Source organism: Corvus kubaryi, unplaced genomic scaffold, assembly GCF_017639235.1.
Source record: "Corvus kubaryi isolate FWS band 111438036 unplaced genomic scaffold, C.kubaryi_AGA036_p1.0 66, whole genome shotgun sequence".
In the NCBI taxonomy this organism is placed as follows: domain Eukaryota; kingdom Metazoa; phylum Chordata; class Aves; order Passeriformes; family Corvidae; genus Corvus; species Corvus kubaryi.
In genome coordinates, this window is record NW_024582054.1 from 14,336,128 (window position 1) to 14,356,220 (window position 20,093).

General features: G+C 45.1%; 1 protein-coding gene across 1 annotated transcript; it reads left to right on the forward strand.

Moving 5' to 3' along the window:
* The first annotated feature begins 3,891 nt into the window (after positions 1-3,891).
* IFT43 (intraflagellar transport 43) lies at positions 3,892-19,770 on the forward strand. The gene is made up of 7 exons (XM_042047276.1): positions 3,892-4,012; positions 4,340-4,406; positions 4,865-4,911; positions 16,813-16,885; positions 18,270-18,345; positions 18,690-18,752; positions 19,526-19,770. The coding sequence occupies exons 1-7, from the start codon at positions 3,892-3,894 to the stop codon at positions 19,634-19,636; spliced, it is 558 nt and encodes a 185-aa protein (XP_041903210.1). The 3' UTR covers positions 19,637-19,770.
* The last annotated feature ends 323 nt before the right edge of the window (positions 19,771-20,093 follow it).

The following is a 20,093-nucleotide window of genomic DNA, read 5'->3' on the forward strand; positions in this document are numbered from 1 at the left end:
GCGGCCCGGGCAGCGCGGCTCGGAGCGGCCCCGGCCCCGCGGCCTCGGGCGGAGCGAGGCGGGCACTGCCGGGCCGGCGAGCGGGCTGCTCGCGGTCCCAGCCCTCTCTCCTCCTCCGCCGCGCCATACCGGGCTTTCCCGTCCGGCCGCCTCCGTATGCATTTTAGCAAGCTGCTGTAATTCCTCCCCTTTTCCTTAGCTGTGCTGCCTGCCCCCACACCTCCCCAGGCCGCATGAGAACCTCCGATCCTGCACAGTGAACCCCTTGGAGCCTGGCTGTGGCGCGGTGCAGGACGCAAGTGTGTCTGGAGCTCTCAAGAGCTGTGGACATTAAAAGATTTCAAGGACATTTCTTCCCATTCATACCAGTTATGTCCTCTGCTAAAATAGGTTAACGGTGTCTAATTAACCACTGCACATTGTCATGCTGCATAAAGATAGCATCCTGGCTGTTCTCTGAGCCCTGCCACTTTATCTCCATTTAGATCTCCGTGGTAGTCCATTAAATGAGAAAGAAACAGTTTAACAGAGATGATGTCTACATTGGAACTGCCTTTCACCCTTCAGCACAGAAGTTGCAGTCAGCTCAGCTGTACATTAGGGGGGTGTGTGGGAGTAAAGTCTCGGGTTTGAGGTTTAACCCCTTCTCATTAATGTGGACGAAGGATTCCTCCTGGGCAGAACTGAGCAAAGACAACACTCAAGAACGAGATCAGATCCATATCCTCTGCCCCAAGGCAGAACTAGGAGAGAAACAGGTATTCTGAACTAGGAGTTACATACCATGGGGTTACACAAGGACTGTCAGGGTCTTTCACCCAGTTTCACAGCTATTCAACACTCTGAAACAGAGAGGGAGGGGTAAGCAGCTGGCCAAAACCAGAGGGAATATTCTGGGATTATGGTTATGTTTGGGAGTGCTGATGGCCTCTCAGGGGAAGGGAGTTTTAAGGGAACTGTCCAGGTAATGGAGTGAGTGCATGTTCTTTACCCCTGCAGATGCAATGGACTTGGGAGCATAAGTGAAAAAAACAGATGTATCCCTGTCTCACAAAAACGGGGAGTGGCTGGTGTATAATACAGCAGACTGAATGTATTTCTGAGCACTGCTCCTGGGATTGTATTGTTTTGTTTGTCTTTACTCGAGTGACTGTATCTGTAGTTCATATTCAATTGCTCATTTTGTAGGTCCTTGTTGCTGCCCTCCCTGGGCTGTGCCTGCTGCTGCAGCAGACAAAGCAGGGCAGTGCACTTCGTGTTGGTGAGAACACGAGAAAAGAGTAGGAAAGCTGTGTATGGCTTGAGTTTAGCCGGGTTTGTTCCATGTGTGCTTTCACTCACCACTAGAAAGCTCACAAGATGATTGAAGAGGGTGCTGTGTACCCAGACCTGCTATTCCTGAAGGAGGAAATGTTGGTCTCAATGTGTTGCAATTGGCATTGGTAAGATGAGACTATTCTTAGGAAGGGGTACTCCACAATCCTTAAAACAATGTAATATCTTCATGAAGAAATCCTGTGAGGCTTTCCATAGTACTTGGAGGGCAAAGAGACAAGCAGGTGATTGGTTCTGCAGGAATACTGTCCCCATGTGTAGCTTAGCCCTCGGCTAAGTTTATGGAATGGACAGAACTGAAGGTGGGGCACCTTTTGAAGATCTATTAATGATTTCTCTTGCTGCCTTGAAGGTTTTTAACCTTAGGACACAAGACAAAGCTTGTCTTTCCTCTCAGAGTAACTTTGTTATGTAGATTTAAGTAATGTGATTTCGCCAAAAAAGCAAAAGACTAGTTAAACAAAAAATGTTTTGTGATTTTTTTTCCTCAATCTGAAACAAGAGCCAAAAAAGTAATTTGGCACAAACAAAATGAAAGGAAGCCTTATAAAAAAATAGAGGAAATAGTGGGTTGCCTGGTATCTTCTTTGCTCAATCATTAAGGCCATGGAGAGTGTAAAACATACAATTCCTTACTGTGCTACAGAAGGTTCATACTATATTTTTGGGATTGGTTTCTACATGTGACTTATCAGCTGGCTTGAAATGCTAGTTTCATCAAATAATGTTATACCAAATCAAATATTAACAAACATATCTGGTACAGGTGACTGGAAGCAGATGTCTCTCCTAAACAGAAGAGCAGTCATTTCTAGCTCCTGCTCCAGTGCTGTCGATACATAAATGCTCTGCATAAACCACAGTACTGTCAGTGTGACAGACTTGCCTCACCCAGTGCCACCATTGGGATCTGTGGCACAGGGACTGAGGTGTTTTCCTGAGGGTGCTGACCATGGGCCTGCAACTTGCCCTGGAAAGAGGAAGGAACAGTCTTGTTTGACAGGAGAGTTCTAACACCAGGGCTCTGGGATTAAAGGGGCTGGTACTATTCCCCCCTTCCTGCTGATGAGTTTGTTCCCCAAATTACTATTTTTTCCAATATATAGTGTAGCTGTTTCATAATGAGGTATTTGCTTATTGTCCTGAATAAATCCTTTCCTAACAACAAGGGAAAGTTGAGAAAGCTTAAGTCTCAGAACATAAGCAAAGCAGTCTCTGCCTCTAGGACTAACATGACTGCCTTCCCTGTGGGCCACCTGGGTATCAGTCATGACAGGGAGCTTAGGAAGAAGAAACAGAATTTGCTTACAGGGATAGTAGGAGTGACCTTTTCTCCTGGGAAATATAAACATGTGGAGTGTTTTATTCCTGCCTGGAGACAGGAGAAAAGATGTAAGGAGTGTGAGTACTGAGCAAGAGAATGTTACTTGGGGTTGGACAATCATCAGGAGTAACAGGATCACGCCAAGAAGATGTTAAATTGAACCCCCAGGAAATCATCTCACTGTGCAAGGCTGTGCAACACCATCATTTGGGATGTTTCAGCCGGAGAGGGCAAAGCTATGTGGGAACCAGTTCTGTGAAAGCATAAAGGAGGAATAAAATAGGAGAAATCTTGCATCATCTTTCTACCTCTATCTTCTCAGAGTCTAAATGCCACTGAGCGCTGGTGGAGGGTTCTCTGAAGCCATCTATGTCTTTCTCCATACTATCAGGAGGTTCACAAAAAGTGTTTTGTACTACCACTGGGGAGAAGGATGGAGCTGGACAGTTCATCCTCACTGGAAGAGCTCTTTCCTAAACTCCCCAGTTCTGTTGCATTTCTGCTCAGATGCAGATGTCACCACACAGCTGCAACTCTGATTATAGCAGTTTTATTACTGGGCTCAGATCACTGATTCAGTGTAATCTTTAGCTTCTCACATTCTGCAAGCTCCAGAGAGAGCAGTAGAGACAAATGACTTCCTTCTCCTTGTACCTCTTCTCCATATAGCTAGACATCCTCTGTGCCCTGCTCCTTGCTCTTAGAAGAATAGATTATTCACAGGAGAGCTAGATGAAGACTGTAACTTGCTAGAACAGAGAGCAGATGAGGAGACACCTGTGCCATGTCACAAAGTGCTTTGAAAAGAGCAGTGCAAGGCAGGGCAACTTTTCTTACATCTTGGTGTGTCCTGGGACAGTCCATGTGATAAGGGAGAGCCCCATGTATTCTTTGTCATGGCACCCTGACCTCAGGGGAGGGGAGAATATTTATTCCCAACACACAGACATAAAACTTCACTCCGCAAAATGGCCAAAGCAATCAGCGAGTGATGGAGTATCTGCTAAAAAGAAACCTGGCGTTTAATTAACTTTTCAAAGTGCTGGTTCAGCAACCTCCATGTTTTACATTTTGAATATTGAAGAAGCATCCCTAATCGGGACTGAATTAGTTCTGGGGTTGCCGGGGTGGAGAGCAAGGGAGCTGCCATTTGCCAGTGCCTCCCCACCATGTTATTATTATGAACTCCTTTTAACTTGGCCAGATCAATCCTGATATTCTGCAGCGACTGCATGTCTGACCTGAGCTTGGCCAGCTCAGGTGGGACTCCTAACCTGAAAGGCAACCAGACAGTCTTTATGCACAACCAGGGGGAGGAAGAACCTGTTGACCTCACAGGAGTAGGTAGACAAGGTATAGCACCTTCTTCGTTCCTTAATGTGCCAACCTCTCTGCTCAGGTATGGCCAGCTTTACCTGCAGCTGATGGCAAAGGGGATAAAAAAGTATCTGAGAAACTAAAAAAACAGGGAATATGGTTCTTGCCATATCTGGGCATGGCTGTCTTTTGGAACCAAGTGGTTTTGTTTCAGTCTGTCGCACTCAGGGACTTTTTGATACACTGGCTTAATAGTCACTCAGAACTCTTTAAGGTGTGATGTGTTCTATCAGACCTGGTGCAGGAACTGTTTTACACAATAACAATTATATAGGGAAAGGTAAAGTTCTTAATTTTCTCTAGCCTTTCCTAAATATAAGTCTTCCTTGTCTTGCAGGTTAGGAAGAAAGCATGCAGAAGAAGTAGAAGAGTAAGTTCCCATTGTTACTGAGATTTCTTCCATAACTTTTACATCTGATCTGATCATCTGACCAGCACACCAAGATCTGAAAGTTGGGAAGGATGCAGAGCCTTTCAGGAATTCATGTCATGTGTCCTGGGATGGGGCAGGGCTGGTCAGTCTATAGTTCCCTGGATACGGAGTAGATGATGGCTCTGTCACTCCCATAAAATAGAAAGAAGGAAAATGAGAAAGCAACTGCTTTCCTCCCAGACCCACCCCAGGCCCTACTGTCTGCAGCCTAGGGGTTTGTCTTGATGAGATTTCTGCTGAGCTCAGCAATGAGGGGTATGGAAGATCAGTCTGCAGGCTAAGCATACTTGGGAACTCTCTCCTTGACAGGCTATGAAGCTTATGGGGAGGAAGGGGGCACAACAAGATGTTTTTCTGGGCTTGAAATTGAAATTCTTTCTTGTGCTTTGCTGCAGCCATCGTCTCAGACAGCAGACCGTGGAGGCATCAGATGATGGAGGAGGTAAGGTATCACCTACTTGACTGCAAGAAGTGCCTTCATGCATGTCTGGGGGCTCTCCAGTGAGCAGAGGCATCTTGTAAGAAATTGCAAGGAAATGAACCACTCTGGGGGTAAGCAAATGTGGGAGCTGCTTAGGTCTCCCCAGATGAATGAGAGAGAGAGAGAGAGTAAAGGAGATGGAGAGGGAGGATGAAGAAATGAACCTGTAGTCTAACTCTGGTTCTTCATGAACACAGAATTATAGAGGACCCTTGGCAAGCAGGAAAGTGCTGAGGACACACTTTTCTCTGGAATTACTTCCATGGAGAATCGTGGACTGGGGCAAAATGAGAGCTAAAAGCATAAAAAAAGGTCAAGAGTGGGGAAAGAAGTCCCTGCTCTCCCCTGGTTTAGGTGATAGTATGCTCTGCTTAAAGCATCTGTTATTTTTTATGGCAATATCCTTGTTCCCAACAAGACAAGCACCACTCTCCTGGGGTCTTTGTCGTGGTTGAATTCTTAATTTAAAAAATCTGCTTGCCCTAACCCAGGATCATAGATCATAAGCTAAACATAAGCACTGGTGTCCCATCTCATCCGTGTACAGGCTGCTATGAAATCTACTGGACTCCTGACTTAGCACTAGTTTTCTTTACAGTGTATATTACCAGCTCTTCTAGGACTGGATGAGTCAAGAGAAATCTCAGGAAAAATCCACAGTGTGAATTTCAAGACAAGCTCTAGACAACGGTAGGGAGCATAGAAATTCATTAAAGCCTCTAGGAGGTACCTCAGTTTTCAAGGACTAAGAATTTTATACAGTGTATAAAAAGTTGCACCTGTAAAATATCACCAAGCATCAGAAGAATTATCTGGAGTCACAAAGGATCAGACATTAGTGTGGCTAATGAGATTAAATGAAGACTTATTTGGGTCTTCCAGACTGATAAAGCATTGCAACATATGACTGCCAGAAGTGGCACCTTTATAGCATTGGCATCTTCAGAACAGACTAAATTTTCCCCCTGGGAAGTTTCTTGGGCTTCTTAAATTTCAGTGTATGTCACTGAGGCTGGTAGTCTGTTCTGAACAGCTCTGACTGTTTGCATACATGCTGTCCTTTTTGTTGAACCTTGGTCATGTACTTGGAGTATGACTGTCTTTGCTAACCAGGCATAAAAATGCTTGCCACATGTTTGTTTGTAGCATGTGACTTTCAGCACTTCAAGACCTTGGGTAATAAACATAGCATAGAATTGATACAGAGCGTGGTATGAAGACATTTTGAATCCTAATACACTTCACTTATTTATCTGTGCCTAACCTAGGCACAGATTAGCAGTTGAATTTGGATTGTTTGCAAACTGGAGTTTGGCTTCGGATTAAATCTACGCATTAGAAGAAGGATCCTGCAAATCTGATACGGTTCCTACCCAAGCAGTTGCTGGTGCAAATATGCTGGGTTGTGGGTCTAATTTGCATATAGAAAATCTCGAAATGGATGGTGCATTGCATGGTTGTGGTCCTATTTTGACAGGGAGATTAAGAAAACTATTCTGGGAGAGGAGTTTTCCATGTGGGCTCAGCAATTGCAGTGAAGAAAAGTGACATATAAACAAACTCCAGAACTTGAATAAAGTTACTTTTTTGAATAAGCAGAGAGATACAAGTAAGTGCCTAGTGTAGAAGGCAGGGAGTAGCATGCAGCGGCTGTGGCTGGGCAGTAAATTGAGCTGTAGCAGCCTCGCCTTTGCATAGAACTGCACTTGAGCTTGTGTCCTTAACTGTAACCGTATAGCTCAGATTCTAAACATACAAAAATCAAGACATTGGTGTATGGATCCCCAAGGATGGGTCACGGTTATTTTGTGCTGCATAATGTGTTAGCTTGTACACCTTAATATGAACAGGCGCGGTTGCATAACGATTGCTGCTGTCAACCAATACATTTGGATCGCCTTCCTTTAACCTATTAGAAAGCTGAGCTGTACCATTCCATTAACATTGTTCGTCCCCCATCCAACCTTTTCATTAGAAGAATGAAGGACAAAACTATATGCCCTTAAAAAGGTGTTCCTGTGAATTTGGAATGTGCTCAGTTGTGATCTTTTATACATTACTTACACCCAGAGACTCCGAGTTTGGAGTCCATTTGAGAATGTGTCAAAAAAGTATAGGGCCTGTAGAGAACCCAGTTCAGCATGTGGAGAATAGAGGGAAGTTTGTACAGCCAAGTGGAGGCTTTTGGGCTTGATATACCTTGTAGCTTCAGAAATAAAAGTGGAAATCTTTCACTGCTCCTGGCCTGTGTATGAAATAGCATCTGATTCCTTATCTCTGTGGGAATTTGGGAGAGAAGGACAGAAACTTCTTAGGCTGTGTGAAACGACTGAAACGGTATGGGAGATGGTAAGTGGGTGGACCAGACAGGGACATGGATGGAATGGTCTGCAGTTTCAGTATTTTGTTACAGTTGCACAGGGAAACCCAGAAAGTGGAAGTCACCCATACTGCACAATATAATATCCTTGAGATGCCAGCAGTGAAGAACTTTGGCTCAGATAATGCTCAGAATTCATTTTCTCCATTTCATATTTCTCTGGAGTCCAGGACAAGACAGCCCCTTTAAGAGTTTGCCAGTATTATAGTTATAGGAAAAGTATAGAGTTATAGGAAAGCAAAGACTTGTGTTTGGCTAAAAGCACCATTTGCCCCTGTAAAACTCCAAGCTGGGAAGACAGTTTTGAAAAAGTGCAGTGTCTCTTCAAAAGTAGCTCTGGAGCATCTGGTTGATGCCTACAGCACCCACTGTGATCTTAGTCCCCACCCTCCTGAACACATGCTGGTACTCGTGAGTACTCGGGCACAGCAAATGGGTAACACCTTTGTTAGTGGGTATGTGCCCACTGGACCTTGGCATGGGGGACCAGGTCCTCTGCATGGTGAGAAACCTGCTTTTGCAGGATTTAAAGCATCACACTTGAGGAATAATAAACCTTCACAAGCAACACAAAAGTGCTTAATTCCTAAAGGACAGGCCTAGTTAAGTCACTTTTGGCCAGGGGCAATTGGGGGCTTAATGCTTTGTATGTAGCAATTTGTGCAATCTGAGAGAGAGGAGTTTAAGGGTAATTGCTCAATTTTCTGTCCATGTCAATGGGGAAAATGAGCAGCAGGGACTGAGCTCTGTATGGCAGGGAAACTGCATGAGATAGGAGATGTGAGATTCTCAGTGGAATTTAAAAGGTGCTATCTGCAGAGCACTGCTTTCTTTTCTGTAGCAGCCAGGAGCTTCTGCCACATGCAGACTATCCTTTGTCATGAGGTGGAAGGGAAGATGGGACAACCAAGCTGAAGTTGATGGGCTTTCCCTTCCCTTTGCTCCTTTCTCCAGCAGGGCACAGAGGGCTTTGCTCTGCTTGTATGTCTCTGGCACAGAGCTAGATAGGGGTGTTTCCTGTCGGGATGAGAAATGCTAACATTCCTCCCCCACTTCAGCAATCTGATTTGTCCTTTGGCTAGAAGTTTCTTTGTTGTTACTTTCTTGTCCACCAGTTCTGCACTGCTGCATTGCATTCCCCCGATGTCTTTCTCCTCACTACTTTGCCCTTGGATTTTTCTCCTCAGCACTTTATGGGAACTTATTAGCTAAGGTTGTAATCCCTCTCCCAGCTATTCCCACATAGACTATTGCCCCGTCATCAGAAGTCCCTTTCTGCTTTCTCTCTGTTACCCTTGGGATGCATAGCTCCTAGGGCTTTTCTTGGAAGACTGGGATGTGATGTGTGATTTTCTGTCTGCAGGAACAACAGCTTGTTATTTTAAAGCAGATAGTGTGTGTGAATGAGACAGCTGATTGAAATGAAAGCCTGACTGTGCTACCCAGACAACCCAAACCTGACCTGCAGGTGAGGAAAGCTGCCAGGAGACGGTTACTAGATCTGTGCCCTCAAGGCAAAACCCCTTTCTGCCTGCTGGGAAGCCTTCTCAAGGAAGCAGAGTGGATGATTAGACCTCTCTATGCAATGTCAAACATCTAGTAGGACTTCTTACCCTTCTGGCATGTGCCAGCAGCTCCTTTGCATTTGAGCAGGATGAGAGACCAGACTCTGAACAACAGAGGAGGAAGTGGGAAGATGCCATGGTCCCCAATCCTTCTGGGCAGTGATACCTATCTGTCAGGTGGGAGGTCTGTCATTCACAGCCATAAAATATCCAACACCTCTTGAGCTGCATGCGAATACGCACCAGTGATGGTATTGCTCCAAACAGAGCTGAGAATAGAGCACAGTGAGGGTTATTGTTTGCTCTATCATTCCTGCTCAATTTTGCCAGTTGCTTCCCTGGTAAGCTGCCATTTTTACAGAGCACTCCAAGTGCTGGTGGATTCCAGAGGCCATGAGCTGCAAGGATAGCTGCAGTGGGTAAGAGGGGCAGAATGAGGGTAATGGGAGGGCAGAATTTGCAGGAACAGTCAGGGATATGGCCAGTGGGTACTTCATAGGCTCAGAAGGCAGCGTTGGAGTGATCTGGGGAGAGCTAAATGGATGAAAAATTCTGAGCATTAGTGAAATGGAGACAGAGTGAAAGACATAGTGTTTTGGAAGTGGTATGAATGGGCTGAATAGAAGGTTTTGGGGTAGAGAGTGTCAGTGGTTGTTGGGTGTCTGGGATTCTCCATTGTGACTTTGTGTGTGGCTCTGTCAGCACACCACAGTCCTCCCCTTTGCTGCTCCCCCAGTGCACTACCCTGAGTCTCTGTGCAAGGTCACTGAAGGGCAGACTCAGCCCAGCCTGATGGTTTCCACTGAACTGTTGGTCCAGGCCAGTTTGAACTCCTCCAGTAATGCTGGCATTGTGATCTAGAGCCTCTGGTGCTGGAGGAAAGCTCTCTCTTGAGAGCCACAGTGGGCAGGGGAGAGAAGAGAGTATGTCCCAAGAGATTGTCTGAAGTTCTGTTTGAAGCAGCAGACCACTGGCCGAGGGACAGTGGGCTCCTTAATTATAAGGAAGCACATACAGCTTGTTGGGGACTGAAAATGACACTGTGGGGAAACATCTGCTGCTGCTAAATTCTGCGATATGGTTGATACACAGTCATATTGGGTCTGTGATTGCTGAGTCCATAAATGTAGTTGACGGACTAGGTTTACCTAAAATACCCTTTAAGAAAAAGCTCTTGAAAGATGATTACAGAATTGAGACACCATCATTTAAAACTGCCTGAGGCAAACTCCTTTGAAAATTGCAGCAGTGGAGGGACAGAGAGAGAACCGCGTAGCCCTTGATTGTAGTGTCGTTCCCTCAGGACCCGTCCCCCCTCCTCCTCAGTTTCTCATCTCATATGAGAGAGAGCAGCAGTAAGATTCCTCACCTGTCTTATGAAAATCCGATTCTGAGTGGCTCTGATCAAACCCAGCTGGCTGTCAGCAGTGGTGGCCTTGTGTGGAGGGAGGGAGGCTTCTGAGGAGTCACTGGATGTGGAAGTGTCATGGGTGCTGCCGATCAAAGAGGCATTTTTTAATAAATATATATAAGAAAAAATAAAAAACCTAAGGATTTAGCATAAAAGAAATGTAGTTTGTCTTGTTTTTCCAGCATAACATGAAGAGGATGAAATAGAATCAGGCACGCCTGCTCCTGAACATACTTCCACAGGAGCATCCTGAGAAGCTGTTTTCCCTGCCCCAGTAATGCTCTAATGCAAAGTCCCTCATCTCCAGCGTTGTTGAAGAGGGTTTTGTGTTTCTGAGTTCACCACACCCTCTCCTGAGAGGACATGAGAAGGACACCTCATGCCTTCTCATCTGCTGCCCCACTACCTTCTGAGTATGTTTTAGCAGGGGAATACTGCAAAGGAACAGGGAACAGTCTTTAAAAAGAGGAAGACACATGTTACTGTAAAGGAGGGCAGGCATAGCACTCTGTCAGGGGGCTGTTGGTAAGACTAGGAGCTGTGTTACCACTCTAAATGCTGATAACCTCAGGAGCATGGTGGACTCCAGGTCTTGGGCGTGGCCTCCAGTCTCTCCCGTCTTCTGCTGATGATGAACAAACCTATGCATTAAGAGATTCCTCACCTTAAAAGCCATCAGTGTCTGCTCCTACTTCTTGCATAAGTACAAGCCATGCACTACTGCTTGTGAAGCCCTGCACTGAGTCCAGTGACTCATCTGACAGGGCTGTTCTGTGCCTCTTCTCCCACTTCAAATGACTGAAACTGGGCAGAGCCTTTGTGTCAGCAGCAGCCTTGGGAAGCAGCAGACATGCCTGATGCCTGTCCCCTGCAAGCTGTCAGGTGCAGAAGAAGCCATGCCACACCAAGTAGTCTGTGAAAGCACGACACTATTGAAGCAAGTAGAATGTCTCCCAGACCACCTGACCCTCCAGCCAGTCATCCGTCTAGCTGAGATGCAATATTATGCAAGGCAAATGCATAACCTTTTAAGGCAAAGCTGTAGGGTCAGTACTGAATCTGCTGTATGACCTTCCCTAGATCCTGTGATTCCTCTGGCACCCGCTCACAGGGTGACTTTTCCCATCAGCTTGGCCAGGTTGTGCTGTTACTATTCTCTTCTCAGAAGGGTGCTTTGGGACATGGGACACTCAGCTTATCTTCTGCTTATCTCAGCTGTTGAGACAGTGCCCTGGTAGCTGTAGTACTGCCTGCTTTTCACTCTGCTGCTTTCATCTCCCTGCTGGCTGATCAGGCAGGTACGCTGCTCCATGTTGGCCTACTAGTAGGGCAATTTCAGTCAGGGAAAGACATCCCTATGAAATTAATGTCCAAGCATCCAAAGAAGCGTTCTTTATTGTCTCCATTTGCCTGCTGCTCTCCTGAGAAAGCTTCCAAGAGGCTTCAAGCTTGTTTGTGTGCTCAGCAGAAGCTGTCTGTGTCCCTTGTTCTTTATGGTTTTTTGAAGATTTTTTTTTTTGCCTGTTGCTTTCCACTTTTTTATTTTCTTTTTTTTTCTTCTTTTTTTTTAATTCTCCATTTTTCCACTTAGAGAGAAAAATTATTTATTGCATTGAGATGTGCTAATTAAAGCCATTTTCTGGTATTTGGTTACTGAAGTGTTTGATGTCTCTCTGACAAGACCATGAAATGCACAGTGTGTCCACAGGGACAGAATTTGCTGAACACGGTGCTTTGTAAATGAGGGGACACAGTGTCGCAGCAGCTCATGAATATGAAACGCCCATGATGCTACCTCAGTGGACTTGGGAACACAGATGAATCCTGTCATGTGCTAAATGAGACCAATTTCTTTCACTTAACTTCATCTTCAATCAGACCTTCCATTTGCCTGTTTAAAATTCCCCAAACGTGATGCAGAAGGTATCAGCATTCAGTAAAACAAAGTTTTGCAGCAGCAGAGATATTGTAATTATTTCAGTTTTACATTTTATGAGCAAGCAACATAAAATTAGTTTCATTTTTATACCTGTTTGGTGGTAAGAGACTGTCAGCTCCAGAAGCCACTACCCTCTTTGTGTTCTCTGGATATGGTGGTGTGTGCACAGGGAGGGCAGCACAGTCCCCACAAGAGTGTCCATTCTGAACTGGCCTTTGAAATACTGAGCCAGTTGGGGAAAGTGGATCAGACTATGTGAGATGGAGTCTTCTTTGTTTATGGGTGCCAGGATGTGGGCTCAGGGTACTCTTAAAGCAGCTTAGGGAGTAAGCAGCAACCACACTCCAACTAACTGCAGGCCTGAACTGGAACGTGGTTTCTAGATCCAGCTTTGCCAGTAATTTATTGTCTGTCCCTGGAAGAGATTCTGTCTGTCCCTTTTTATGTGCCATCTTGTATCTAGCAGACAGCTTAGTTCTTTGGGGCAAGGATCAGATCTTACTGTGAGTTTACAGGATTTTAAGAGACCCAGACTGCAGGTATTGCTACTAAACCAAAAATCAGCTCTGCTTGGTAGGGGAGGTGCAATTTACCAATTTTCAGGAGCAGCTGGGTATTAGATTGGTACAGGTTCTTCCACCTCCTGCTCATTGTTTTCTGTGGTTGTCTTCTTTGCCTGTCAGTAAGTTACTTGCTAAGAAGTCAAAAAGGTGATGGTTAGTACATGTACTTTAATATGAGCACATAAAGCCCTCCTTTCTGTATGACTTGAAAAGCTGCTGTTCCTTTCTTATTGTTTGACTGTCTGCATGTAGCATGGGTTGCCTTCACTCTTTCCCCTTCATCTTCTCCTCCTCCCATTCACACACTTCTGTCTTATGTCATTGGTGCCTTGCCATAACTTAGTCACGAAGCTCTTTTTGTGTAAGACCTAGCTAAGTTCAGCTATTGAAATAAAATATTATTCTTAATTATATGCTGGGGCTTAAATGTTCTGGGACAATCAGTTTTGTGCAGTGACTTAACTCCTCAGTTAAGCAACATTTGGTGCTGGTGTCTCCTGCCCTACCATAATTTCCATACGAGTACACTCATTTTGGTTTTATTGTTTGTTCACTTGTTCATAATAATCTGGGAGGTGGAGGGGAGTTTGCATTTGTCATCTAGCATTTGGTGCCCATTCATCTTTGCACAGGTCGTTTGTTCACTTCATTGTTCACTACATTACAGTGACTTGGTATCTGTGAAGGTGTGTTCTTTTGTGCAGTCATTTCTGAGGTTTTTCTACATGAGCATGAGAGCCTGGCCAGTAAAGTATGTGTCAAGGTTCTGCACCAAAAACACGGGTTTATGGAAAATGATCTGAAGCCCCCACACTATGAACAGGAGAGGCAAAATGTGGGTAACAGAGCAAAGCACACAGGGTGGGGGGTTTGTCATGCAACTTTGTTGTTGGGAAAAGATGCAATGTGAGATTGGGAGGACATTCACACACATTATTCCTGTGAACATTTCTGCATCTACTAATGTTACATGTAAAGCCTCCCTGCAGCTAGTGGGAATATTAAAAGTAGAGCATATGCCCACTCTCCTGCAGCACAATAGCCCGTGTTGTGCTCTTCTCTCTGCAGCAGACACTGCGCTGCAGCTTAGCTATGTTACCAGAGCTTATAGGAAAAAAAGATGTGAGTCTCAAAGAGCAACAAAACAATTATTTGGCTGGAGAATGAGGGGGTAAGGTTGAGCCCTTGGTGATGAGTCAAAACTGAGACACTTTGTACAAACTGTGTACAAACTGTACAAACTGTACAGAGAGAGAAGGGAGAGGGATTGTGCAAAAGTGGCACCATGGGACTTGGCAGAGGGAAGAGGTAATTATGAGTAACAAGTGAAATAAAGACCCAAATATTTCAGGAATTATTTGCCCCTGATAGCAGTTAGCCCAAGGACCTGATATTTTCTTAAAATTTCTGTACTGTTTCCTGTCAGTCTCACAGTCCTAAAGGGCATTGCCTCTGCCTAGAAATGGGCAAGGCATCCACACTTTGCAGTAAGAACAAGCATGCACTGGCCTTTGTTGGAGGGGCTAGCAGGAGCCCCCAGAGCTTTTCCACCTCTTCTGTCTGAAATATTTTCAAAGTGTCTATAAAATATTGGAGCCTTGAATTTCTTTTGGAAAGAATTTCCAAGTGATTGCCTGAATTTTGCTAATACAGAGTGGAGGTCATGCTCTGCAAGGGGTTTAGAAATCTCTCCATGGAATTCAATGGCAATGAGATAAAATCAGCACTGAAGAACCCAGGAGTCTTTGTGAACCTGCAAAATGGAAGGGACACCACTGATCAGGGCTCAAAGTTTACAACTTTTTCTAGTGTAAAAATAGATCAACAAAAACAAAAGAGAACTGGGAAGAGGAGACTCCTGAAATAGCTGCCAAAATGAGCACTGAGTGAAGAAATTCAGTTTTCTGCATACACCTTTTACATTTCTGCTGTCAAAGATGGATAAGGATCTGACCTTCTCCTGCTCCGTGGGTGAAGACAGCTCTGTTCCCACGTACTTTTTAATTAACTTGTGTTTGCTGAGAAACGTTCATAGTCTCATCCTAAAAAGGATACATTAGTTCAGGAGAGGTTAAATGGTTCTCATTTCCATGCTCATTTTGCTGGACTTAATGGGGCACCTCTGCACAGGGCTTCATTCCCCGCTTTGGACCAGGCTCACCAGTTGGTTCCCTCCTTGGTCCGTGTTGCTTATATACAGGGATTTTCTCACACATTATCCTTGAGCAGACTTTACCAGCTGCCTACACGTTGCTCTGTCTGTCCCCTTTGCTTTTGTCCCCTAAATTTTGCTACAAGTTTTACCAAGAGCTGGGAGCCTCTGCAGGGAAAAGCCAGCAGGATAGCAGCTTCTACCAGCTATTGTCCTCACAAGCAGAGGTGGGGAGATCTGCCCCAAATTCCCAGCGATGCACAGGTGAGACATGTGCTTCCTCTGTCTTAGGGGCAGCCTAGGGGCTGTTGCTGCAGTTTCCCTTTTAAAAGTCTTTGGGAAGTTTGCTGCAGTTGGAAAGCCTCTTCGCAGGCACCTGCTCCTTGGGCGGCTGGGGAGCTAGAAAGCACAGCTCTGCTGAGGCCGGCCAAGCTGTCACTCCTTTTGCCGTGGCCAGGCGCTCGTGACAGCCCCTGTCCCGCTCAGCCTTCCGCCAGGCAACCAATTAGCGAGAAATCCCACTGTGTGGCCAGCTCCGGACGGCCACCGCGCCAGGGCCCGGCTGACCCGTGCCCTGCTGCAGCTGGGCCAGGGCCATCTCCTGGCCAGCGAGCGGGGGCACCGGCGGACGTGCAGCAGGGGAGGGCAGCTGAGAACCTGCGCAGCTCTGACAGGTGGCTGGACAAGGGGCTTCTCGGGAAGGCCCCGCCCAGAGCCCTCGGCACCATAGGTGGGAATGTCTCTCCAGCTTCTGAATATTCATCTCAGCCTGGGCTGCAAAACGGGGCAAAGCCAGGCTCAGCTGCCTGCTGCCATCCAGGAGTAGCGTTGCTGCACTGCTGGCAGAGCTGGGAGCAGACTGCTCATTCCAGTGCTGAAGGGGCCAACTTTGCCTGCACACTGGGCAAGCGAAACCTTTTCCCTAAGCCAAACCAGCTTCTCCATGGTCTGAGGGCTTGGGGTCTCTGGAGAGCCTTGGTGGTCTTGAGTCTTTAAAGGAGCTCTGTATTGCTGTACTCTGTTCTTGCTTTGTGCCTCCAGTTACTTTGCCTTCTCTTTCTCCTTTTTTTGCACTAACTTTTTGCAGTGCTTTGTCAAATGACAAACTGTGCAATACTTTCAGAGCCTTGCTTCTTTAGCAGGATGGAAAGTACACTCAGTTCTTCTTTCTGTTCTAAATTCTTTTGTTTCTAGCATCCTTTTTAGTTGGAGTAGGCATAGTCGTTGTGCTGGGAATACCCAGTGACCTTCAGCCATTCCAGGATGACACTGGAAATCAGGAAAAGGTTTGTGACAATACAACTAGATGTGTTCCCAAGTGTTTGTATCTGCTAGACCACCAGCACTTCCTTCCTGAGGAAGGTCACAGGCCTCTGCACAGCCTGAGACCCCAACAGCAGCTTCTTCAATATGCAGTTTTATGTGTATTCTCTCAGTTTCTGCCCCACGTTTCATTTTTAACAGAGTCTAGGTGACTGGTGTCTGAATAAATGATAACACATAACAAGCAAATTCTTACCAGTTGATGATGGCAATGTAGGCAGCAAGGTTTAGTACATCTGGCTTCTTTCGCTTCAGGGTTGTGTTCAGATGCATAGTCCATGGCCTATAGAGCCCTACCTGGATTAATCTGCTCCTCTTGCAAGATTTCTTGTGACCCCAGACTTCAAAGTTTTATTGCCTTGTTTTAATATTAAATAATGTATTTTAAATTATTTCTAAATAACCCTTTTGTGTTTTCCTCTAATAAGAAACAGGGAGCTTTGTATCTGTGAAGCAAGAGAACCTTTGTCTTCAGTGAGAGGAGAGCACAACACTCCCCACTTACTGCTGCTGCTTTCTTTTGTTGCAGACATTCCCATAATCCCTGACTTGGAGGATGTCCAGGAGGAAGATCTGGCCATGCAAGTGGCAGCTCCCCCCAGGTAAGAGCACTGCCAGGTGCCCTAGAGGCTCTCATCAGCAGTGCAAACTGGCTAGTGAAATTAAACCCATCTTACTCATGCTCTTTGGATGTCAGCAGCAGTGCCGTGCAGCAGGATTTGATGCTGTGTTTTGGACAGTAGGGCTCCAAGCGGAACAGTGCAAACTGCTTGTTTCCTATTACATGGAGAAAGCAATTACTGCATATTCTCTCTATATAAAAAACCTACATTAGAATAATGTATTTGAAGTTGCAAAATTAAACTCTCAGAAGTAGGGAATTTCTTGATTTAAGGTTGCCTGCATAACTCAAACGTCTCCAATACACATGCATTATCACACACACTTTGATTATGATGGTCATAGGCTGCTTTGCCCTCCATAGGATATCCTTCTTACTCAAGTACGTAGTTAATTTGCAAAGTACCATCCTGTTGTTTGAAGGTGCTACCACAGTAGCCTTGGAGTCAGCTCAAGGGAGACCAGAAGGTTTTAAGAAATGAAAGTTTTTGGGGTTTTGTCTTAAACATACCAGGAAAGTCTTCTCTCCTCTATTGGGCCTATTGCCAAGGTCACAGACTGACCCTTATTTGGAAGGGTGGGATATCTTACTCCTGGCCCAGATGCCTCTCTCACAAGTGTGGAGTAGTTACTGTTAACAAAATACAGCTGTTAACAAAAATAATTGACACTTTATAGTAGTAAATTTAAAATTACTGTGTCTCTCACTGGAGTTCATTTCTTTTTGTCCTTTTTTTTTTTAATCACGCGATCTGTATTCATAGTTTTCCTGCAGTAGAAAAGACAAGTGATTTTCATGGACAAACACAAGCAAATGCAATTAATAGAGGTCTTTTCTATAGTGTTGCATCACCTGTGAAAGCGAGTGTGGTACAACAGTGTTATCACCCCACTACACCATGTTTTTCTTGGAAGGCTACATTTTAAAAAGTCATATTTGATAGTTCTGTTACAGCTCAGACTTGAAAATCCCAAAATCTCTACTATTCTGTAGCTTGTATGGTGTTGCTCTCAGAGGCTCCTTTGCTAAGGCACTGGGGCTGTTTGAATGCTCACTACGGTCTTCTTTTCTTTCTAGCCCTTGCAGCTAGTCTACAGATCTTCTTTTGGCATGCTGGTTTCTCTGAGGGAGTCCATGGTTGTTCCACATCCTATTTTTATGCATGTGCACAACCTGGTACATAGATTTGTCAATGACTGTTCATTTGCTGACTGAACTGTGCTTCTGTCTGGGTACATCCATCCCAAGGGTCTGCATGGGGGATGTGGACACTCAAGGCACCAGACTACTGTTCATGCCACCCTTCTCCTCACATGCGCTTCCACACTGACACAGGCTTGTTCTCTGACCCTTTCTGGCTGCAGTGTGCAGGTGAACCGTGTGCTGACCTACCATGACCTGGACAAAGATCTAATGAAATATGCTGCCTTCCAGACTCTGGTAAGTGGATGTTGCTATGGGCTGGCCAATGTGAGTCCCTCTCCTTCCGGGCTCATGTCATCCTCCACAGTGATACTCGGCTGCACAAAATACACAGACTAATCATCCAAAGAACTTGCAGTCTCCGTGTAAGTCTGTTCCTCTCTGCAGCATGGCTTTTGTACTTGTTTGTGCCTGTAAATAATGAGGATATGGTATCTGTTGCTCAGGTGAGGTTCTTGGAGTTGTCCTGAACAAAGTGACCCTTATGAGACAAATGTGGTGACATCTAACAAATGTATCTGGTGAAATAATCATGTCCGTTTTCTCAGTGTCTGTAAGATTGTGACTCTCTATGTTCATAGGATGGGGAGGTAGACCTGAAGCTCCTCACCAAAGTTTTGGCTCCAGAGCATGAACTACGAGAGGTGAGTCTTTGTTTTGTGGAAACACCAAGGTAAAAGCTTCTTGTGTGTCTCAGACTGTACTAGGAAAGGAAGCCATGTCAGTGGGGTGGAGAAGAGATGTGAGGAGGAGCTGGTCCAAGCTGTTGGAGGTTTGATTTCCCCAGCAGATGATTTTTAAGATAGATAGTGCTTTCTTGATGTCAGTTTATGGCATCGCTATGATTGGCCCCCTTCAGTATGAAGGAGCTAGTCAGGAAAATGTAAAGGGCCTAGTACTGTCAGAGATACCTGTGCTTTGTTTTGTCCTTCGGTAGCCACCATGAGCTACAGGTGGTTCTACAGAAAAGTACAGAGGGACAAAGGCAGAAAGCATTTGGGGTTTGGGCAGGGGGTTTTTAAAGCAGGACAGAACAACCTCAATACAACTGAGCTCAGGACTTGCAACAGAGGATTTCTGCAGCTTTGAACTGCACATGCTTCAGTAGAAGTGCAGAAGAGTGGAAGGGCTCCTTTCTACGCCCTGCCTGGGAGTATCTAATATTAACAATTATATTAACAATTAATGTCCTTTTTGGAGTTTTGGAACATGAATAATTTTGTCAATGTTTTAAAATTGTAGCAGGGATTCACATTTCATTCTGGCTAGTATTACTGTTCTAGCCTGCTGAATCTGAGACTTCCCTGGTCAGGGCAGTTGCCTTTTGGTTTCTCTCTTTGCTGTTCTGGCATTGTTCAGAGAACTTTGGGTGACACCAGTAACATGTCAGCATGTTTGTCTTTTTTCCTCTTGGTAGGATGATGCCAGCTGGGATTGGGACCATCTCTTCACAGAGGTGTCCTCAGAACTAGTGACTGAGTGGGACGTGGGACAGTCGGAGAGGGAGGACCACCTCAGTCTCCCGTAGAGCTCTGACACACCAGACGTCTCATACATCCATCCCCTGTAAATAGTTAAGCACTTTAATTTTCTATTCACTTGTTTGTATTTGAGAATTTATTTCAGACATGAAAATAAATAGGACCTTGCTTCATAGAAAAATTGTCCTGGGAGAAGTTTTGGTTATTTTTTAATAAGAACTTTTGTTCTCATAAGAAATTAAGAATTCTAAACACAGTAAAATATTTACTTACAAACAGTCATTGCACCTTAATAGCACCTCTACAGATAACTGCAATGGTCAATCTTTCTTCTGTGGGAATGCAGCCTGTCTAGAGTGGACCATCATACAATGGAGTGTGGTTTGCACTGATGGCTGTCAGAGAAGCTTAGGCTGATACGACTTGTTTTCATAGGACATCCAGGTTACCATCTTCCTCACAACAGACACCTCAAGTTGTCAGGATACCTGATTTACATTTCAT